Below are 24759 nucleotides of genomic sequence, written 5' to 3'. Positions count from 1 at the left end.
CTAGGTCTGCCAGGGAGTATTGCATCTCTCCTCTTCCACATGGACCAGACAACCGAGGGGGGGCCTTATTGGACTAATGACTAGCCCCACAAACAAGCACGTGTCTTTTTTAGTATGTTTTGTCATCACTCACACACTTCCTAAGAAAGCTTCCCAGAAGGTCACCCATCCCAAGATTACTCCAAGTCAAGCATGCTTAACTGTAGAATTCTTATGGAAAGGCTCCTGAAAAGAAAGGTGCACCTTGTTGGTATGGGTAGTAATATCTAATCTTTTTAAACGTTTCTTCCACAGGGTATCACATGATTCCTTCTTTTTTGAAAGACCTTCTTTGTGCACCTAAGAGTTTTTAAAAATTGCTTTTTCCATTTATAAACTAGTAAATAATTTTAGAATCGTCTTCCAATTTTCTTTCCTAGTTTGCAATTTTCAAATCCTTGTCTTTTAGCAAAGTGGAATAAGACTCTTTCAAGTTTTATGAACTCTTTATTAATTCTTTATTTTCATTTTTCAACATAGTGTTTCTTTTAGTTATTTTAACAAGAACCTTGTGTGCATGAAGTAGTTCCTTTTTCAATTCTTTATATGAGGGCATGCTATCATTAAATGAACCATCACTAGAATCATAATATGAGGCAAAAGAAGAAGAAGATTGTACCTCATGATCGTAAAGTGCCATTAAACAGAGGTCTGCTACCTCATGACCACTCAAGTCATTGTTTGAACTACTGGAGCTCGATTCACCCCATTAAACAGAGGTCTGCTACCTCATGACCACTCAAGTCATTGTTTGAACTACCACTTTTACATGGGCAAAGAAAGCTAGAATTTAGAAGAGGTGACAAGCGTATTGCTCGATTTTCATTGAAGAAAAATGGCTAGCAATGAAATTTCATATGGTGAAGGGCTTGTGGTGAAAAGTAACCAAGAACGTGGAAGACGTAAATCCCGAAGCCGATCTCAGCTGCAGTCTAGGAAGAGGAAGGACCTAAAGTGTTTTAGGTGCAGTAAAATTGGGCACATAAAACCTAAATGTTCAAAGTGGAAGAAAGGGAATGCCGAAAATCAGCAGGGTCTGTCAAAATCTGCAAATTTGGTGGAAGAAGACTCCAATAGCAGTGATGGTGATATGCTATGTGTTTCATCAGATTCGAAGTGCCTCACAGATGATTCTTAGATCCTAGATACTAGATGCTCTTATCATATGACAACAAATAGAAAATGGTTCAGCACCTACAAGTTAGTTATAGAAAATGGTTGTGTTATTTATGGGAAATGATATTTCATGCAAAATAATTGGTATTGAAAATGTCAAAATCAAAATGTATGATCGTTTTGTGAGAACCGCATGTGATGTAAGGCATGTACCGGACCTAAGGAAGAATGTAATTTCATTAGGCACTTTATATTTTAACAGATATAGTTACAAATCTGAAAGTGGGGAAATGAAAGTGTGTGAAGGCGACTCGATAGTAATGAAAGGAGAAAAGATAGCAGGAAATATCTATACAGTGCAGCAGGGTAATACAGTTGTAGTGGAGCTGCAACTGTAGAATCTGAGTCAGATGCTCTATGGCATATGCGGTTATCGCATATGGGTGAGTACATGTATTTAGATGTTTGGGGACTGGTGAGGATAGAATCACGGGGCAGAAATATGTTTTTCGTGGGTGTATCACGAAAGGTCTTGGTTTATCTCATGTGGCACAAGCTTGATGTGCTTCCCAGGTTTAACTTTTTGTTGAGGTGGAGAACCAGACCGGGAGAGAGATCCTCAGGTCAAACATTGGAACTGAGTACGCTGATTTTGTTCAAGAAGTTTTGTGAGTAGGGTAGGTTATGTGCAGGTCTTGTAGGGTACTTCTTGGTGAATTCAGTGAGTATGACACATTTCTCATATTATCGATTGCCAAAGGTATCGCTAGATTGGAGAGTTGCAGGTGAATTGTGGGTAGGTTTTGCAGTAGACTACTCAGGTGTGAGTGGATGTCCACTGGTGCACTATTCTAGTGATAAAGAATCTAGGCTTAATGTTATGTCCAGACAGTACATCTTTGTGGGATATAAAAAAATGGGTGCAAGTTGGATGATCCTATGGCAAACAAAGGGGTGATCAAGGACATGACTTTTGGTGATAAAGCCATGGGGCAGCATACTCAGGTAAAGGAAGCAAAACAAATTCTAGAAAACTGCGGGAGCGGGAAACATGTAATTCACGTGGAGTTAGATACTCAGGGCAGAAATTCGGAGAGTTTTATCTCGGGTTAACAGTATCACAGTATGAATGGGCATGTGATGCATGTGGAGCAATAGACTTAGGGCAGAGATGACATTGTTCATATTGCAGGAAGTTTCAGCTCGGGAGACTAGTAGAATCACAGTGGGCCCATGTGCACTATCAGACCACCACTATGGTATAAATTTTACATTCTAGAGTTTTATGCATTCATTACTACCAGCAGCAAGGTTCCTACTATTTTTCAAGTTGCAGTGCACAGTAAATGGAAAAATAGGTGGATGAGTGCTATGGTTGAGGAAATGGAAGTATTGCATATGTACCAAATGTGAGAGTTGGTGAGCCTTCTAGTGAAGAAGAGGGTAATAGGTTGCAGCTCATATTAGTACAATGGGGTGTTTTGGTAGTGTGATGACCCAAAAATATATATACAATTAAAGCATAATAATAAAATAATAAAAATGGTCATTAAGTTAATATCAATACAGAAGTGTTTTTCTGTAGGATCCTTGATTCCACGTTTGATGCCTAAAAAAAACCTTATCTTAACGAGTGCTCAGAGACCATTGCGGCTCAGTCGCTTCCTGGAGGTCGGCCTGGTCAAAATGAAATTTCATAAGATAAACAAGATAGACACTATTTATACACGTAAATAAGTACATATACATAAAATAGTGTTTTGACAAACATAATTTGTAGAAATATATGGTAAAATAATAATAATAATAATAATAATAATAATAATAATATAGGTATCCTGTGTGGGGCCCACAAGACTGTGTGGGGCCCACATGAGTACGGAAGTTGTGTGGGGTCCACATGAGTCCCGAAGTTATGTAAGGCTCATAAAATCGTGTGAGAACTATTGGAGTTACGTAGGACCTACTTGGATCTCAAAATTGTGTAGGATCCACAAGACCATGTAGGTCCCACATGAGTTTTTGAAATTCAAACTTAATTCTTTTTCAAAAAAAATATACTAAAACATAGCTTAAAAATAATAACAATGATAATAATAATAATAATAATTTTAAAAAATTTAAAAAATAATTAATTAATTAATTAAGTAATTAAGTAATTAATTAAATGAAAGTGCCGGCAAGCATTCCCATTTCTCCCACATGACCTCCATCCTCATCTCATACCTAACTCATTCATGCCCATTTCTTAATTTTTAAATATTATAATTTCACCCCTCTCCCCACACTTTTATAAATTTAATTTTCTTCCCCAAAATTTTCCTATAAATAGGAAGCTCTCAACATTCATTTTTCACAAAAAAATTTCCAAAGGAAGAGGAAGATTAGTAAGTGAAAGAATTAGTAGTGGAGAGAGAATTTTTACTATAATTAAAAATCTCACTCATCCACTCTTTCTGATCTCATTTTTTTAAAGATATTCGTTGTGATCGTAACACAAGGTTAAGTAAGAAGTAAGTAAATTTGATTATGTTATATTTTTATTTAAAATTCATATCCAAATTTATTTATAAGTAAATTTCGATTACGTTAGTTAGTTTCATAAAATTCTCTTGAGTTTATTTTTATGCATATTTAATTATACTAGTTTTATCTTTAATATACTTACATTTATTTTTGAGTTAAGAAATGTTCTAAACCTCTCATGTATTTTACATCATTAATTTTTATTCAAGAAAATATTTTTAACACGAAATTTGTGTTGCATGAGTTTATTTATACGTTGCATATTTCACAAAAATATGAGTTCAGATTACATGAGTTGATTTTTTTTATTTTGCGTATTTCATGAAAATATGAGTAAAAATGAGATTTTTATGATATTATTTTAATTGTAGAAATTATATAATAAAAATATTTTTAAAACCCCTTATGGCTCAGAAGATACAGAAAATTACGAATGCTCGGTACCATAGTTTAAAATTTAAACGGATCAGAGTGCACCCATACTGTTTATAGAGTGATTTTATATGGTAGTGGATTTCTCCTGAATGCACACTTGGGTCGGACCAGGGTTTAATAGGGAAAATCTCACTTAATGATGATGTACGTTGATTTAGTTTGACTGACTAGCCAACTAAGTCTAGTTTTCGAACCGCATAACTCAGTCATAGGAGTAAACATGACTTACGATTAACAGACATAAGGGTGATTTTTTTAACAGTACGTGTATATACATATTTAATTACGTATACAGAACTATTTATGAATTGAAGGAAAAGTATATGTTTATGTGAACGGAGGCATTTTTATGTCTAAATAATGATTTAATAAGGAAAAGTATATATACATGATTGAGTATTATAGTTATAGTTTTAAAAGTAAAAAGTTAGTTTAACAGCTATAATATATTATTATAAAATTTTACTGTTATAGATGATAGTAAAAATTGTATGCATAAATTTTTAAATTTATATTTATTTTTAAAACAGTTTTGAAGTTATAGTATTAAATATTATTTTACAAAATTAAAATAATATGAAAGTTCATTTTGGCCACACACTAATAATAATCTTATTTACTTACTGAGCGTTGTCTCACCCCAATCATTATTTTACAGTTTAAATTATTTTGAAGAGTGTACAAGAAATCTGGCGTAGCAAGTGCATGGGCAGGAATAGAAAGAGTTGAGTAGAATAAAAAAATTAGCATAATACAATTTAGAATATGTTTGTCTATTTTAGAATTTTAGAAATTTATATTTTAATAGTTGAGACATATATTTATAATAAAGTTAATTAGTACTCTAGTAATACAAATAATTTAGATTTATTTGTGTCCGCTGAAAAATTTATATGTAGGAACCCACTTGACTTCGGGTCCTTACAATTGGTATTAGAGAATAGGATATAAGTTCTGCATACTCTAACATATAGATTTTACTAGAGTTTAGACATAAAACATGATTTAGGTAGGATTGTGTGGTTTAGGATATTTCTTTTAGTTTGTTATATTATTATACGTTAATAATATATTTATGATTTTAAAATAACTTTTGATCATTGTTTAATAATGGATCCTAAAGATAATAGCATTTAAGGAAATGAGATTAACGTGAAAGCTCCGAAGGACAGGTAACAATCCTAAATTATCTAAGAAAAATGGTAGTATTATTGAAGACACGTTAATTAACTTAAATATGTTATTTATGTTTGTAGAAACACGTACCCATATTGATGATTCATAATTAATTGTCAGATGCATTAATAATTTAAAATTTATATATATATATATATAAATATAATAATAGATTTATTTATTTTTATTTTTATAATTTTCACTAAAAATATAAGAAATAGCACATTAGACCTTACTAGGTTTAGATGTGCTACACATACAAATAGATATGAACAAACGGTCTATTCTGAAATCTGGATTTACCCAAAATTCTTTTGTATGTACAAGTTGAATATGAATATGTATCTTTACATTGCATATTCAGTTCTCATCAATACATTCAAGCTTAATTTAGGAATATATATTTTGACAAAATCTTTAATTTTAATTTTGTATTAGTTTATAAGGAATTAAATATAATTTAAATATTACTATATTATATTTAAATTCAAAAAAAAATCCCTTAACATGTGCAAGTTAAATATGAATATATATATATATATATATATATATTCCTTGCATATTCAATTCCTATCAAGTATCCAAGTTTGATTTAGGAGTACAGATTTTGATGGAATCTTTAATTTTTATTTTGTATAAATTTATAAAAGTTAATACAACTTAAATTTTACTATATTATATGTATATATAAAAGCCTTATGGGTGGAAATTTTCAGTTATAGCTCACTTACCCTCGAAATAAGGCCAGCGCATGAGACCACTTGGACATAGTGGGGACTCGAACCAGTGATCACATGGATGTACGGCCGGTTCCTTACCACTATGCTACTCATCCAAGTGGTGACTTGAGTATGAAATTAATTATAGTTAAAACATTAATAAAGATGTAGAAATATGAATAGAACCTTGAGTCTGCAACACCCGTCACTCTCTCTCAATTTTCGCGACACATATTGCTCTTCCTCGATTTTTAAAAATTATGTCACTCGAGGTACGCGTCGCTCTCTCTCGATTTTTGCGACACACATCGTTCTCCCTCTATTTTTTCAAAATGCATCGCTCGATATCAGTGACACACGTCACTCTCTCTTAATTTCCGCGACATATATCTCTCTCCCTCGATTTTTGAAAAATGTGTCACTCGAGGCACGTGTCACTCTCTCTCGATTTTCGCGACACACATCGTTCTCCCTCGATTTTTGCAAAATGGGTAGCTCGATATCAATGACACGCGTCGCTCTCTCTTGATTCTCGCGGAAAACGTCGCTCTCCCTCTATTTTTGTAAAACGCATCGCTCGATATCCATGACACGCGTCGCTCTCTCTCGATTTCCACAACACACGGCTATTCCCCTACAAAAGGGGCCTACCCTCCTTGAACTCTAAGCATCACAGTTTTCTACCATCTTGAACAACGACATTTTGGTTTGTAGAGATTAGTTCTTCTCAACTTTTCTCTTGGTTGTCTCATTACTCGAAAATGTTGTCAAATCACCCAACTCCCTAAGTTGCTGAGAGCAGAACTAGATCTCCAATCCAAAGATGGAAACCCAGTAAGGTACAACTGGAGATTTTAGAGGAGGCCTTCCGCAACAGTCAAGGGGAACTCCCTTCTGTGGAGCGGGCTATCTTGCTTACAGCACAACTCCGACGGTATGGTCCAATCGAGCCGAGAAATGTATGCTTTTGGTTTGAGAACCGTAGGAGTAAGCGGGGATTAGTTGAAGAAGCAACTATTTCAACTACTGCCCCACCAATTATCTATCTTACCTCCTCCGCCACTACCGCCCTGAGCAGTGCCCTTGCCATTTTCCCATCCACTTGTACCCTCATCCCTATCGACAATATTCTGTCTATGAAACTTACAGCTAACATCACACCAATGAACCATAACCCTTACAATGGCAGCATCGCAGTCACCACATTAAGGGTTTGTCATAATGCTGGCTTACTCCACCATTGCCAAGAGATCCAAAACGCGTTGAAACTCATGTACAGGCCACCGATGACTCGTTATGAGCATCCCCACCAAAGGGCACAAGGGAAAGAGGGCAGCTCTTCCTTCCTTGCCGAACAAATAGGCGTTCTCTCCCTTTTTCTGACCTAAGTCGGCAACATTACAAGAGGTCAACTCTGCCAAGAAAGAATCCAGGCAGTTAGTAGTGACACCGCTAGCACTTCGATAGATGTTGACATTGAACTAAGGCTTCAAAGGCCAGATTTCGTTTCATTTTGTTTTATATATTTTTTTTTTAATTTATAGGACATGTATAATATATAATTATCCTTTTCCACATCTTCTGAATTTCTTGTCCATTTCAACCCATATTAGACGTCATTCACACTTCAGTTCTTAAAATAAAATATTTCGCCAAATTGACCATCAATCTATTATAAGACTTAGCCAAATCGTTCATCAATTTACTCTTTCAAAAAGTGCAACCAATTATACAGTACTCACTTTAAATTAGCAAATTTCAAGGACGAAATTTTTATGAGGAGGGGAGAATGTGATGACCCAAAAATATATATATATATATATATATATATATATATATATATATATATATATAATTCAAGCATAATAATAATAATAAAATAATAAAAATGGTCATTAAGTTAATATTAATGCAAAAGTGTTTTTCTGTAGGATCATTGATTTCATGTTTGATGTCTAAGAAAGACCTTGTCTTAGCGAGTGTTGTTTGATGCCTAAGAAAGACCTTATCTTAACGAGTACTCAGAAACTATTGCGGCTCTGTCGCTCCCTAGAGGTTGGCCTAGTCAAAATAAAATTTCATAAGATAAATAGGATAGACACTGTTTGTTCACGTAAATAAGTACACATACATAAAATAGTGTTTTGACAAACATATATTATAGAAATACATGGTATAATAATAATAATAATAATAATAATAATAATAATAATAATAATAATAATAATAATAATAATAATAATATAAATATCTTATATGGGGCCCACATGAGTCCCGAAGTTGTATGGGGTCCACATGAGTCCTGAAACTATGTAGGACTCATAAAATCGTGTGAGGACTATTGGAGTTACGTAGGACTCACATGGGTCTTAAAGTTGTGTGGGGCACACATGAGTTTTCAAAATTCGAATTTAATTCTTTTTCAAAAAAAAAAAAACTAAAACATAGCTTAAAAGTAATAATAATAATAATAATAATAATAATAATAATAATTTTAAAAAAATTAAAAAAATAAAAAATTAATTAAATGGGAGTGTTGACAAGCACTCTCATTTCTCCCACATGACTTTCATCCCCATCCCATAGGTCTCAAAGTTGTGTGGGGCAAACATGAGTTTTCAAAATTCGAATTTATTTCTTTTTCAAAAAAAAAAATACTAAAACATAACTTAAAAATAATAACAATAATAATAATAATAATAATAATAATATTTTTAAAAAATTTTAAAAAATAAAAAATTAATTAATTAAGTAATTAATTAAAAATTAATTAAATGGGAGTGTCAGCAAGCACTCTCATTTCTCCCACATTACTTTCATCCCCATCTCATACCTAACTCATCCATGCTCATTTCTTAATTTTAAAAAATCATAATTTTACCCCTCTCCCCGCACTTTTTTAAATTTAATTTTCTTTCCCAAAATTTTCCTATAAATAGGAAGCTCTCAACATTCATTTTTCACAAAAAAAAAAAAAAAAAATCCAAAGCAAGAGAAAGATTAGTAAGTGAAAGAATTAGTGGTGGAGAGAATTTTTGCTATAATTAAAAATCTCACTCACCCATTCTTTCCGATCTCATTTTTTTAAAGATATTCGTTGTGATCGTAGCACAAGGTTAAGTAAGAGGTAAGTAAATTTGATTATGTTAGATTTTTAATTAAAATTCATATCCGAGTTTATTTTTAAGTAAATTTTAATTAGGTCAGTTAGTTTCAAAAAATTCTTTTGAGTTTATTTTTATGCATATTTAATTATACTAGTTTTATTTTAATATACTTGCATTTATTTTCGAATTAAGATATGTTCTAAACCCCTCAGCAAAATATTTTACACGAAAGTTGTGCGGTATAAGTTTATTTATACATTGCATATTTCACGAAAATATGAGTAAAGATTACATGAGTTGATTTTTTTATGTTGCGTATTTCATGAAAATATGAGTAAAAATGAGATTTTCATGATATTATTTTAATTGTAGAAATTATATAGTAAAAATGTTTTTAAAACCCTTTATGGCTCAGACGATACTAGAAAATTACGAATGCTCGGTACCGTAACTTAAAATTTAAATGGTTCATAGTGCACCCACACTATTTACAAAGTGGTTTTATATGGTAGTGGATTTCTCCTGAGTGCATACCTGGGTCGAATCAGGGTTTAATAGGAAAAATCTCACTTAATGATGATATGCGTTGATTTAGTTTGACCGGTCAGCCAGCTAAGTCTAGTCTTCGGACCGTACAACCCAGTCATGGGGGTAAACATGACTTACGATTAACAGGCCTAAAGGTGGTTTTTTTTACAGTACGTGTATATACATATTTAATTACGTATACAAAACTATTGATGAATTGAAGGAAAAGTATATGTTTATGTGAATGAGAGCATTTTTGTGCCTAGATAATGATTTAATAAGGAAAAGTATATATATACATGATTGAGTATTATAGTTATAGTTTTAAAAGTAAAAAGTTCAGTTTAACAGTTATAATATATGATTATAAAATTTTACTGTTATAGATGATAGTAAAAGTTTTATGCATAAATTGTTAAATTTATATTTATTTTTAAAACAGTTTTGAAGTTATAGTATTATAAATTATTATATAAAACTAAAATGTTATGAAAATTCATTTTGGTCACACACTAATAATAATCTTATTTACTTACTGAGCGTCGTCTCACCTCAATCATTATTTTACATTTCAGATCATTTTGAAGAGTGTACAAGAAATCTAGCGTAACAAGTGCATGGGCGGGAATAGAAAGAGCAGGGTAGAATAAAAAAATTAACATAATATAATTTTGAACATGTCTGTGTATTTTAGAATTTTAGAAATTTGCATTTTAATAGTTGAAACATATATTTATAATAAAGTTAATTAGTGCTCTGGTAATAAAAATAATTTAGATTTATTTGTACCCGCTGAAAAATTTATATGTAGGAACCCACTCGACTTCGGGTCCTTACAGGTAGGCAATAGAGTGGACCGTCTGTTGTGAGATTTGTTGAAGACTATGCAGGGAGCTTTGTTGATAGAAGGCTTGCAGCAGCTTTTGTGTTTGCTATTGTGGGAAGGTCTTGTTGGAAGTCTAGGGCACAGTCTCAAGTTGTTGCATCTACAACTGAATTAGGGTTGATGGTAGAAGTCGAAACTACCATCAACAAGTTCAAGTGGCATTGCTTAGACTTGGTGTTTGTCTCCAATTGCTAGACGACAGACAATCCCAACCAAACATCCCAAGGTCAAGATGGAGCAGCAGACTATATTTTCAGTTTCTCCTAATTAGAGGCGTATATTCGCTAAGGTGGAGATTGTTGTAATATGTGGCTCATATACTGAGTGGACTGCATGTACAAAGGAGAAACACATGGTAGAAAATCAAGGCGTTGGTTGAGCAACAGGGAATCCGTCTACAGTTTGGTCCAATGCGTCGACGATTTGGCTCAGGAACCTAGCGCAAATTTGCAGTAACCTCATCCCAGAGCCACTGCACTCCAGCACACGACGCAGTTGGGCTCGGGGCGCACGAACAGTGGCATCTCTGGAAAAAGTGGCATCTACGGAAATAGTGGCGTCTCTGGCTCGCTTCGTCTCTTACCTCCCTCATCCCTGACGACTGTCCTTCTTTTGTCTCTGCCATCGTCACCATCATTCTCCTTCATCACTTTGTCGTTTGGCTACAGGCTCTTTCAGGTTCAGGACCCGATCTCTTCAAACTGCTGCAACACAGCCCTCCACAGACCCCTTGCCGTCACTCACTCTCACCCGTCGTCACGATCTCAGCAAGCATCCTCTACTACAGTTCCATCAGAATCCCCCATTCTCTCCGACATTTCCAGCTCCACCCGCCGGCATCCACTCTCGACTAGCCACTACCTTGCTGCCAGTGCGCCCTTCGTCGCCGCCACAGCCCCAGCCATAGCAGCCTTCACGCTCGGCAACTCTTTGTCGCTTCCTAGCGCCGCCGCTGTGTTTCTCCCATTGCCATCACCTCTTTTCCCTGCAAAGTGAACGCCAAGACTTAAGGTTTGTTGTTTTTCTAAGGAGACACACGAGGGGTAACACAGAACAACGATCTGTGCCAAAAACCGCAAGCCATCGCCATCGAAGACAAATCACGAAAACTAAAAGTCGTCACTGCTCAGGGAGTCACCAAACAATGCAGGTCAGTCTATTTTCTATTTAGAAAAGTTTGGCTTTAATCTCAATATTTTGCAATACAATGTCGTCCCCCGCCGATGGCTGCACCGTCGGCGGGGAATGCAGTCCGGGCTAGTCTCGAGGTGCAGTCATGTGCGCAAATTGTGAGTAAAAAAGTGGAGATGCCTACGTTCAAAATTCCCATGAGATTGCCCATTAATATCAATGGGGAATTGGGATTTATTTTCTCAAAAGCAGAGATGGTTAAGGCTGAGGAAGAATTTTGTTTTGCATTAGTAATGAAATTTTTGAGGAATCGGCCATCTATTGATAAAATTCGGCTTTTGATTGTGAAAACGTGGGGTTTGACGGAAATTCCAACGATCAGTGTTATGGATGATTATCACGTGTTAATTCACATGAAAAACGAATGTGACTTTTTGCATGGATGGGCAAGGGAAGGTAGAATTATGGAAGACAATTCTTTTCGGATGTTCAAGTGGACGAAGGATTTTGATACCAAAAAAGAATCCCCATTGGCTCCTTCATGGATTTTCTTACCGGGGTTACCAATGCATCTTTACCGAACGAATTTTCTCCAAATAATAGCGACTCATTTTGGTTGTTATCTTGGAACTGATAATGCAACAATTAATCATACGAGAGCATCAGGGGCACATATTTGCGTGGAAGTTGACCAAACAATGGAGCCGGTAAAGGGATTTCCTCTTGTTTTATCTTCGAAACAATGTATTTGGTAAGAGGCCTAATATGAAAAGATGAGTTTTTTCTGCTCTAAATGTTGCAAGCAAGGACATACCTCGATTGTTTGCAGGGTGGGAGAGAAGCGAAGGGAGGAGGAAAATATAAAGAAAAAAAGATATGGAAACCAAAGACTAATGATGGTGTAATAGAAACCAATTCCGATGTGAATAAAGGAGCAAAGAAGGTGGTGCAAGAAGCAGGACCCAATAATGTGCATATGACGAAGCAGATTAATGATAGGGGCCCTGAAATAGCGGAAACTCCTATAGTTCAAGAAAATGGGGATCATGCAAGGCAAAACTCTAATATACCACAGAGAGCATTAGAAAATAATGGGAATGAAGATTTAATAGAGAGGAATGAAGGGGAGTGTGAAGAAGTCAAATGTGATGATGATCCTCGAGTTTTAAACGATGAACCTCTATCTCAAGAGGAAGTGGATCACGTGGATAGTTCTAAACTGACTGAAGGTCAGGACCAAGGTTTTCAACAGGAGAAATTGGCTTGGGGTTATTCTTCTGAGAGGGAGGAAGGTGAAATATCAGTTTTCAAGGGCAAAGAAAAAATGTATGAGTCTGATACAGGGCAGGGATGGATTTTTGTAAAAAATTCGGTGAGGAAATCTTAGAGGGTTCTCATCCAACCGCATAAATTAAATTTATGACGAATACAATTCTTTTTTGGAATATTAGGGGGTTGGGTAGGTCTAGAGGCAGGTTAAAGATGCTAACTAAAAAGTTTAATGTTGGGTTGTTTGCTATTTCAGAACCGTTCGCGGTTGAGGAGCGGATGGTAATGCATGGTAATTTTTTGAATTACCACCATTTTATATCTAAAGAAAATCGGGGCGGTAAATTGTGGCTATTTTGGAAGGATATAGATGCCTTTGAGGTGATTTCAATCACGACTCAAAAGATTTCTAGGTGGTTTTTTAAGGATGGACAAAGAATTTTGGTGAGTTTTGTCTATGCCAAATGTTCTTATGTTGAAAGAAGAGAGTTATGGCAGCAACTGGAGGAGTGCCAATCAGATTTTCCTTGGTTGGTCATGGGTGATTTTAATGTGATTCGAACGGATACTGAAAGAATTGGTGGAAATCCAAGACCATTGTTACCTATGATGGAGTTTAATGGCTGCTTGCATCATTGTGGTTTCTTTGATTTATCAAACACAGGCTCACGAATGTTTGTGGGCAGATGGCCATAAGGGGTTGCTCGAGTTAGGCTAAGTTTGATCGTGTTCTTATTAATAATGGTTTTTCCAACCTATATGGTTCTGCTCAATTCAAATATCTTAGTCGGAAATTATCAGATCATAGCCCTATGGTGGTGTATACAAATACGTCTTTCTCCTGGTATGGCCCTACCCTATTTCGGTTCTTAAATATGTGGAGCTCGCATGATATGTTTTTGTCGTACGTTGAAGATGTCTGGATCAGGAATGACTCGGCCTCAGGTCTTCTGAAACTTGCTGTTCACCTTAAGAGAACTAAAGTTGCATTACATGCATGGAAAAAAAATGTCTTTGGGAGAGTGGAAGAAAATCTAAAAGCTCTTGAGGAAAGGATGGAATATCTAGAAAATCAACTACAAGCACGTTTTTATGAGGAGTTCGAACTGATTACTGACCTACTAAGTGGAAGCTAGGTGTGGTGGGCAGAGGGAAGCATCTCGCTTAGGACAAATTGCGAAAAAAAAAATGATTGACTGAGGGGGATCAAAACTTTAAATTCTTTCATTCAGTTATCAATCAAAAGCGGAATAAGAGTCATATAGATCGTATGGTTCTGAACAATAGGAGGATATTGGAGGGAGCGGAAGCAATTCATAATGAGGCAACTATTTTTTTCCAAAATTTTCTTTTAGAGTCATCAGCGGTTGAACCATACGATCTCTCCGAGTTAATTCAAAGGCAAATTTCAGATGTTGATAATAATTTACTTTGCACTGATCCGACAGAAGAAGAAGTTAAAAGAGTGGTGTTCTCTATTCCCAAAGAAAGCAGTCCAAGACTGGATGGATTTGAATCTGAATTTTATAAATCTTGCTGGGACATTGTAAAAAAAGACTACTCTTTCCAAGTTTTTTTCCTCCTTATTTATTGTTTTAATTCTGAAGGTGGATAATCCTTTTAGTTTTGATAAATTCCAGCCTATTAGTTTATGCTCTGTGGCTTATAAATTTTTTTCCAAGATTCTTGTTTTTGGACTAACCGAGGTTGTTGATAAGTTGGTCTCACATGAACAAGGCGCTTTTATTCCTGGGCGAAGTATTTTTGAAAATATTACACTGGCTCAAGAAATGGTTCAGTCTTTGCACAAAAAAATAGTTGGTGACAATGTGATGATAAAACTAGATATGGCTAAGGCTTACGATAGAGTGAATTGGAATTTTCTTCTGGAGGTAATTAAGGCTTTTGGTTTCTCAGAGAGGTTTTGCAAGCTCATAAAAATTGTGTGGAGTCTCCATGGTTTTCTATTTTGATGAACGGAACCTTTAAGGGGTTTTTTTAACCTACAAGAGGCTTGTGACAAGGGGATCCACTATCTCCTTATTTATTCATCATAATGGAGGAGGTTTTGACAAGGTTGCTTAGGAAAAACTATGAGACTGATCGGATTGGTAAATATAATCATCCAATTGAGACCCCAGTGGTTTTGCATTTGTTATATGCGGATGATATTCTTATTTTTGCGAATGGTGGGAAGAGGTCTATGAGAAATTTAGTTTACGCTCTGGAAAGGTATAAGAAGTGGTCAGATCAAAAAATCAGTAAGACTAAGTCAGCGTTATTCCTCTCAAAATACATCACTCCCGCTAGGAAGCGTGGTTTATTGAAAATCACGGGTTTCATGGAAGGTAAATTCCCTGTTTCATAATTGGGTGCGCCTTTGGTGTCTAGAAAATTGTCTTCAAGGACATTGGAGCCTCTTGTGGAGAAGATTAGAAAGAAAATTGCAGGGTGAAAATCTAAGTTGCTCTCGCAAGGTGGAAGGTTGATTTTATTAAGACATGTGTTGTCTAGCATGCCTATTCATTTGATGTATGTGATTAAGATTTCGCAGGTCACATATTCTCGCATTAACTCTCTTATTTCAATTTTTTTATGGGGAAAGGTGAAAGATAAAAGGAAGATTCATTGGTGCTCTTGGAGAAAAATTTGTAAACCTACCTCGAAAGGGGGTCTAGGCCTAAGAGATCTTAAGGAAGTTCAGAAATCTCTTCTCATGAAGTTTGCCTTCAGATTGCTCACTTCTAACAATCTACGGGCAAATTATTTTAAAGCTAAATATTGCAGAAATGATCATTTATTAATAAGGAATGGGAGACCAAATGACTCTTGGTTTTGGAAATCAATTATGGCCATCATTCCAAAAGTTATGGATAATGTTAAAATTTTGGTGAGAGGTGGGAACTCTTCTTTTTGGTTCGACAGGTGGCTATCATCAGGCCCGTTATTTGTGAGCACTGAGGATATTTTGAACAAGAAACTGTGTATTAAGGATTGCTGGCTAAATAATAATTGGAACTCTGATTTAGTACGAGAATTGGTTAGTGCTAATAAAACAAGGGAAATTTTGCAACAGGTGCCGGCGGGTAAAAGTGGGCAGGATATTTTTTTCTGGAAGCCTGCCCTAGATGGTAATTTTTCTACAAAAACGGCTTAGGAGGCAGTGAGGAGCAGAAGTGATAATTTTTTTATGGAATAATTGGTTTTGGCATTCTTTATTGCCCAGAAGAATCTCAATGTGTGTTATGGAGAGCTTGGTTTACATGCTTGGTTGTAGATGATAGAATTCAGACCAAAGGAATATCGATGGCTTCGACTTGTGATTGCTACGTTCAGAGAAGTCAGAAAAACATTGATCATATTCTTTCTTTAGGAGAGGTGGCTTCAGAGGTTTGGCATCGGGCTAGTGTGGCATTGGGGATTCCTTTTCAACGATCTCTTTCTTGGAAAAATAAAATGGCAAATTGGTTCCACTATGCAAAAGAATCGTCTATTAAAGGTATTTTAATAGGCCTGATTCCATGTTTGATTACGTGGTGCCTCTGGAATCAAAGATGTAAAGCGAGAATGGAAGGAGTTTATCAAAGTGCAAATCAGATGTGGAGAAGTGTTCGATTCTGGGTTAGTTTTATTGCTGAGAGCACCATTTCTTTTCAAAAATTGAAGAAGTCGGACATTAAGATTTTGAGTGAGTTTCAAATTAAGCATTGGGGAGTTTGCGTTAGGTGTGGAAAAATTATTTCATGGGTTAAACCTCTAATAGGGTGGATAAAACTTAATTGTGATGAGAGTTGTAGGGGCAATCTGGGTACTTAAAGAAGTGGAGGAATTATTTGGGATTGTCATGATATGGTAAAAACGGTTTTTTCAAGTTATTTTGGCAATGGTACGAATAATAGTGCGAAATTAAAAGCAATCAGGGAAGGAATTCGTTTGTTTAAATGTTTGTATTATGTTAATGTGATTATTGGAAGTGACTCGCGAATTGTAGTTGATTGGCTTCGGAAAGGTAGATGTACTTTGTGGTATCTTTGAGAATTTTAGGAGGAGCTCGTGGCAGAGTTAGAAGGAGTGAATGTCATGGTGATGCATCAATATAAGGAAAGCAATAGTACGGCTGATTTTCTTACTAAAGAAGGAGAAATGAGAAACAATGTAATTTACGAAAAACAACACATTCTACCACGTTATCTGAAAGGTATCCTTAGGATGGATAGGTGGGGTCTTGTTTCCGTTCGTTGTTAGTTCATCTCTAGAGTTTCGTTTGGTGTATTTCATTTTGTTTTTGGTTGTTTTTATGTTCTTATCTCCTTTGTTAGTTATGTTTAATTTTATTTGTCCTAATTTGGTTGGTTAGTTTTAACTTGTAACCACGGTATTCCTCTGCCAAAAGTGATGGTTTATTAATAAATAAATGGAGGTGCCGCCCTCTTTTAACCCAAAAAAAAAAAGCCTAGCGAAGATTTTTGAATTTTGAAAAGGTACGTTAGTATGGTTGGGGTTTGGAGGGAAAACCTTCGTGAACTCTATTTAAACGTCTTGTTGGATGTATTTGTAGAGGATTATATTGATCTTGTAATTTACACAAGAAGATAGTGAATCCTTACCATTTGCTCCTGTGAATGTAGGCACTGCCGACCCACATAATTCCTTGTGTCATTGTGATTGTTCTTACTTTCATTTACTTGCTATGGTTGTGAATTGTTTTGTATATTCACCATTAAAGTGTTGCACTATGTGTTTGATTCTTTACATACAAATATATATTCCGCTGTGCATATTTGGAGGGTTTTACACAACATTTTCAAATTTACTTTTTCAAAGATTTCAAGGTGGATTTGTGGTTCTCCTATATATATAACCAATTTTTAAGTTAATTTTTTTAAAAAAGAATATATTTTTCACAATAATCGCCAATGAAAGGACTTAAGGGTAGAACATGTTTGATTTTCTAAAATTAACTAACTCCAAGACTCAGCTTAAATTTACTAAAGAGTTTACTAAAAAATCAATATATTTAATTAAATATAGATTTTTCAATCAAAGACTTATACTGTTTTCAAGATTCATCAAAATATTTTATAATCTTAAATTTGAAAATATTTTGATGAACTAAGGATAACTTGATTCTTATTTTGGGAATATATAGGTAGTATATATTGTAGATTCAGTCATAAGAATTTCAAAAAAAAAAACTCATTCTTTTTTCTCTTTTTTGTTTTAGTGTTTTGTGTGATTGTTCTTTACTTTTTTAAAAAGATATCAAATTAGTAAGATGTCCATGAGGTTAAGTCTTCTATATGGACCTTATGATGAAAGTCTTTTTGTGTAGGAAACATTTTTGTAAAATATAAGAGAAGGAGTTTTGTCTACTATAGTTAGTCGACCGGTCCCTGCTATCTCCTATTTTTTCATGAATTTTTTACATTTATTTATAGAAAATATATATATATATATATATATATATTTTAGGGAAGACACACACACATACAAAAGGTAAGATGGTAACCATTTGCAGGGAAGATGCTTTAGGGCTTGTTTGGTATCGTTGTTGTTTTTTGTTTTATATTTTCATTTCTGTATAGTGAAAAAATTGATTATAAAAACATGTTTGTTTATGTTGCTAGTTTTTCTATTTCTGTCGTCAATTTTTAGTTGTTTGCGAAAAAACTGAAAACCATATTTCATGATTTTTAGTTGTGTTCCCAAAAAATTTATTATCCAAAAATAGTTCTTTTTGGTCAAATTATTCATTTTAAGTACTTTTAAATAAAAATAAAAATAAAATGATTATATGAATTTACATATAATTAAAATAAAAACATATATACATTTTAAAAAATAATAATGAAGTTACATATAAAATATTTTTACTATTTTTCAATTGTCATTTCCAATAAAAATTTTATTATAAAGTAAATTTTGGAAGTAAAATAATTGGGTAAAATAATTATGATAAATTTTATTTTTATTATTATATTTTTAATGTATATTTTTTACAATTTTATTATTTTAATCATATTTTTTATTTAAAGATGAAAATGAGCATTTTTTAAATTAACTTTTTAATTTGTTTTAAATGTTGGTGAATAATTGCTGATTTCTGATTTTTACTCTATGTTTCTAGCTTTTGGTTTTGTTTTTGATTTCTGTTTCTATAATTTTTAGCAGTGTTGCCAAATGATCCCTTATAATTCCATTCAAAAGGATCTAAGAAATTACTTTCCCATATCACAATTGTATTTTTAAATCTAAAAGTCTTTAAAAAAAAAATTCTATTTATTTTGTCTTTTGAAAACTAAAATAAGATGACGAGTTCATTTTTAAAAATAAAAGAGTAAGTTGGATGAACTCATGAAAAAGAAAAACATACTTATTCTTTGAAATGGTCACAAAATTTGTTGACGACCAAATGGACCACTTGAGACATAACTTAGTTTGATTATTTTTACTTTATTGTCCATCTTGATTGCAGCTCTAATGAGACTTTAATATAAAAAAATACAGGACTGGAACTTCTTTATGTTCTTGATTCAAATGTTTCCTTTATATAAACTTAATTAAAAATACATTCAATATTTATTGAAAGCGATTTAATTTAATATTTTTGCATCTCATTAAACGATTTTTCTGAACATATTGCACTTTATTGTTCGTTGTTCGTTTTTTTTTTTGAAAAAAAAAGAGAAAGAAAAAGGAAAATTACATTCTATCATCATTTGAAGTAGCAAAATATTTTGTTTGACCAAATAACATTATTCCAGTGGGTACCAAATAAAGAGCATGAGGTTTGGAGTTGCAGCCACTTTTGGCTTATTTGAAGCTTGTCATTTCAGATCTTCTTTTCAGGTTGTCCTTTTCACACGTCTGCAAAGAAAAAATGAAGTCTAGCACTCTAATGACATCACATTTTATATACGTCCATCATACAAAAATTAATTAGGGGATTTTAGTTGAATGGTTTTAATTATTTAAACCATCCACAATTTTTAAAAAACCAACAAAACAATCTTATGATTTTATCAGATTTTTAAAATATAAAGTAATTAGATCAGTCAACTTAAAACGCCAATTCTCATATTAAAATAATTAATGGCTACCTTATTAGACGTCACAAAAAAATCGACTTAGTGGGAAATTGGAAATCTCATTCACATCCCAAATTAATGTCCCCATACGTAGCCCCGGTTTGCCCATAAAAACACGGCAGGTGCAGTGGCCAGTGAGCGTTTTACGTCCCAAGTATCAAGAAAAGCAAAATTCCTCTTGAGAAACCAAGAAGATAAATGAAGAGCTAGCCCATGGAAACCAAAAGTCAAAACTAAAACAGGCACCAGGTTTGTGTCCATATATATATATATATATATATAGGGTGCCGGTCTTCGCCGCTTATCTCGATCCCTCTTCATTATCCCTTCACTTGGAAAATTCATGTGCACAAAATTATAAGAATATAACCAGGCGAAGCCATGGAATGTCCAGCCGAGAAAAGCAAGGTACAAGTGCTTTACGATGCCTGCGATGCTGTGTTTTCCCAGAAGGAACTTCCAACTTTCCGACAAATTCAATGGTTAAAAGCTCTCCTAGGTATGAATGAATGGCTATATTTAATTACATTAATTCTTCCTTCGTTAATTGATTGATCTTCCTTTTCTACATTGATTGTGTACGTAGTACTACTTGGGTTTTTCTTTGTTTTTTTTTTTTTTTTTAAATCCAGTTTTTAATTATCATCAATATGATGCAGACACAATAGAAGCTATTGACGTTGGAATCGATGAATTTGGCTTTCATGGCTCCCCTCCTTCATGGCCAAACGGCATTAAGGGACTAATTTGCGGGCAAGGAGTCCCTGAAATCACATATATTCATTTACATGAATGTGATAATTTCTCAGTAAGTACTAAAAACATACTTCTGTCTTTGCTAGAGACACACGCAAAGCATAGGGAAATAATTAATATCCCAGAAAATTCATATTCTGACGAGAACATTAGAGTGAACCTCACACTGACTAATGCCTCTCGTATCTAGTTGGGTATGACCTGAGATGAGTTTCTCAAATATGGCTATGTATATGCATGTATGTATATATGAACGTTCCTGCATGTTTGATCCAAATTGTTAATTAAATTAATAAAGTCATCATAAGACGGTGCATACATGGTTTCAATATAAATATATATATATATATATATATAAATATATATATATTTATACATATGCTACATAAATGCAGATAGGTGTGTTTTGCTTCCCGGCGGGAGGAAGCTTTCCGCTGCATGATCACCCAGGAATGACAGTTTTAAGCAAGCTGCTCTATGGTTCCATGTACATCAAAGCTTACGATTGGGTGAAAGTGAACAATTCCAGCTACCGGAAAAGTAAGAAATTCTCTTTATCTGAAACAGAAGTGTATAAATAACATGAGGAAAAATCATAGCTGTCTCCTTTTGCCGATATAAATTAGATGCATTACTTGCGACTAATTTCTTTTGGAAAAATATTATTAAAAACCTTCTAATTAAGTTTAAAAATATAAGCGAAAGGTGCACGCATAGTAACTTTAAACTTCATACCTTGATGTTTAAAGCCTTTCAAGGTTTAATGTATTGACTTTGGGATTACGGTGAGGTTCTTTTTCATTATATTTATTTTTTTAACAGTTTTTAGGCTTTAAATTTCATTTTTTTTACTTGGGTATTTGTTGATTCAAATATATGTTAGGGGTATATTAAAAGTACTTCAACAAAATAAATAACTAGTTAACAATTTGATCATTAATCTTAATCAAAAGTGGTCCGATGGATATATATTATTTGATGATAAAATAAGAAGCCATGCTCACTTGTAAAAGAAATAGCTTTATTTTTATTCTCACCTTTATACAATTACAAAAGTGCTTTCAAAAAATTCTTTAGAACACTGTTTTAACAAGCCCAAATTAAGTTTCTAAGTTTCTTACGTATGTCTGTGTACAGCTCATTTAATTTCCCCTCCATTAGTTACTGTGTGCTATTGCATTAAAAGTGTGAAAATGATGGATGCGCAGTTGGATTAGGGAGCAGAGTGGTAGACGGGATTTTCAACTCTCCATGTGAGCCTTCCATCTTATTTCCAAAAAGTGGTGGGAACATTCACTCTTTCACTGCAGTAACACCCTGTGCCATCTTGGACGTGCTTTCTCCACCCTACTCCGAAGAGCTCGGCAGGCCGTCCACCTACTTCTCTGACTTACGCATTCCTTCCCTTCCTGGTAATTGTAATTTCTCTCTTTTGTATTACCTCATTTCTATATTATTTGCTCATTAATATTATCCTGCCCGAGTACATGCATAGATTATTCTGTCATTTATTTGTTTAAAATGCAATAGCAATCATTAATGTTAGAATTAGTCTTTTTTAAATTTCAAGTAGCTTACATTTTAACTTGACTTCCACATCCATGCTCTCTTTATACTGTGCTTATCTTACTTCTCATCATTTTAAAGTAAATTCTGAGGTACCAGCATGGTAAAGATATTAAAGTGTCTTTAAAATAAGAATGGGATGATAACTATCATTATATATTTATAAAAAAATAATAATTTAATATAAAATTTTTATGATGGTTCTCGAAAAGACAGAAAAAGAAGAAAAATAATATTTAATATAAGAAATCATATCAGAAAAATAACCTCCTTCCCTTTTTCCAAAAAATAAATAAATAAATAAAATATTCATCTATATTTTCTTTGTAAAAAAAAAAAAAAAAAGAAGATGTTTTTACCTCCGATCATTTTAAAATTTTATTGCATCATATTATTAAAAGGAATAGTATATGCACCATAATATTAAATAATTCTTTTTAAATCCTCCTCTTGGGGAAAAGAAAATAGATTTTGTTTTTCAATAGGTTTATCATAAGTGTTCTTGTTCCAGGTTATGCCATACTTGAGGAAAAAGATCTGCCAGAAGACCTAATTGTTTATGGAGCGCCATACCTTGGCCCCCCAATCGTCACCCGGGACGAGCTGTTAGGATCTGCAGCATGCGTGCCTACTAAGTATTCAAGCAAAGTTTGATTTGCAAATCCGGTAGACATAAAACTGGAAACAAGAAACATGTAAATATTTCGTTTTATTTTATTTCTATGTTCCCAACGTATGTACTGGGATAAAAGTGGTAATGAGCTTTTCAATGTGAAGTAGCCATATGAAATGTTGCCAAATAGATGATGTGGAGGTATTACAAGGTTGCAGTAGTGTCTGGGTTCAAAAGCCAACACCCGACAGAAGGAAATGACATTTTTATTTTACAAAATGATTAGACTTATTACCAATATTTTACTTTTCCTAAATATGATTTAGTCACATAATTTAATTGCCAATTTTAGCTGAGGATCAAAACCAAACCTAGTTGTTGCTAAAAAGAGTTGAACGATCTTTGGAGACGTTGCTTGATCACGACCAACTGAAAGAGAGAAAGTATGAATAGCTTGGAGGACTCAGGGTGTACTCCAAGAAATTACTCTGATACTTAAGTGAGGGATTTAGTCAAAGGATTTTACGCAACAGTAAAGAATAGGTTGGAATAAGATGTCCTTACCTCTTCTTGGAGTCACTTTTTATAGTGGTGGAGTTTGACCCTGTGGTGATATGACATTTATGAGCGCATTATTGTGCAGGTGTAAATCGCTCTAACTTTTAAGAGTGTTGACCCGGGTGACTTGGTACCTGCCCCCATCAATGAGTGGTTTGGCCTTCTCGCATGTTTACGGAAATAGTTATAATGAGTGGGTTAACTTAAGATCTCCCTATTAATAAGGATATTTTTGAGGTATATCAATTCTCCCCTCTCTCCCCCCCCCCCCCAACAAAAAAGTTTTGGACCTTTGAAATTGGTTTTCAAGGTTCAAAGTCTTCAAGTGGTGTTTAAAAAATATCCGCACTTTGCTTTGGCATTGTCTAAGCCGTTTTGGAATCATCCGTGGCTTCACACGCATATCTGAGCTGCCTACCATGCTGACGAGTCGTTGTCCATTCGTCCAAGTCGTTTTGGACTTGTTTGCAGCTCTACAGGCTTATCTAAGCCACCTATGATGTTGACAAGCTGTTTTTTATTCATCCGAGTTGATTTGGACATCTCTGTGGCTTCACAAGTTTATCTGAGCCACCTACAATGTTGACGAGCCATTGTCCATTCGTCTTAACCATGTTGTCCGCAACTCTACAAGCTTATCTGAGCCGCCTACGATGCTAACGAGCCATTTTCTATTCATCTACGCCGATTTGGACGTGCCCGTGGCTCCATAGGTTTATTCGAACCGCCTACAATACTAACGAGTCGTTGTCCATTCGTCCGAGTCGTTTTGGACTTGTCTGCAACTCTACAGGATTATTCGAGCTACCTACGATGCTGACGATCCATTTTCCATTCGTCCTAGCTTATTTGGATGTGTCCATAGCTGTTAGAATTGGTGTATTCCCAAGAGGGGGGGTGAATTGGAATTTTAAACTTTTCTCCTAAGTTGAACTAGATGTTAGCTGAGTATAACAACTTAGGGTCTTTCTATCCAGTTTCAAATACGCTGATAAATATAATATGCGGAAATTTAAATCAAGCGCATCATTCACATAATAACATACACATGCGGTAAATATAAAGTGCGACAATATACACAAACACACGATATGTTATCGGGGTTCGGCCAACTATGCCTACGTCCCCGCCTTTAGCTCACAAGTCAGAGGATTCCACTAATAACTCAATTAAGGGTGGAGCGACACCAATTACATCCAGGTCAAATTAACACAGGGCTGACCTCAACCTTAACTAGGTCAATTAG

The 24759-nt window shown here is 34.3% G+C and overlaps 1 protein-coding gene across 1 annotated transcript; it reads left to right on the top strand.

Moving 5' to 3' along the window:
• The first annotated feature begins 20318 nt into the window (after window positions 1–20318).
• Window positions 20319–23142, top strand: LOC131161913 (plant cysteine oxidase 1-like). The gene is made up of 5 exons (XM_058117934.1): window positions 20319–20519; window positions 20680–20828; window positions 21172–21316; window positions 21985–22188; window positions 22854–23142. The coding sequence occupies exons 1-5, from the start codon at window positions 20402–20404 to the stop codon at window positions 22994–22996; spliced, it is 759 nt and encodes a 252-aa protein (XP_057973917.1). The 5' UTR covers window positions 20319–20401; the 3' UTR covers window positions 22997–23142.
• The last annotated feature ends 1617 nt before the right edge of the window (window positions 23143–24759 follow it).

This window comes from Malania oleifera, chromosome 8 (assembly GCF_029873635.1).
Source record: "Malania oleifera isolate guangnan ecotype guangnan chromosome 8, ASM2987363v1, whole genome shotgun sequence".
Classification (NCBI taxonomy): Eukaryota; Viridiplantae; Streptophyta; class Magnoliopsida; order Santalales; family Ximeniaceae; genus Malania; species Malania oleifera.
The sequence above is the reverse complement of the archived record's forward strand: the minus strand, read 5'-3'. Positions and strand labels throughout refer to the sequence as shown.

Excerpts from the sequence above, each read along its gene's own strand:
- LOC131161913 (XM_058117934.1), top strand. The coding sequence starts at position 20,402 with ATGGAATGTCCAGCCGAGAAAAGCAAGGTACAAGTGCTTTACGATGCC. Across the intron at positions 20,520-20,679 it reads ATGGTTAAAAGCTCTCCTAG|ACACAATAGAAGCTATTGAC; the intron begins GTATGAATGAAT and ends AATATGATGCAG. Across the intron at positions 22,189-22,853 it reads ACGCATTCCTTCCCTTCCTG|GTTATGCCATACTTGAGGAA; the intron begins GTAATTGTAATT and ends TTCTTGTTCCAG.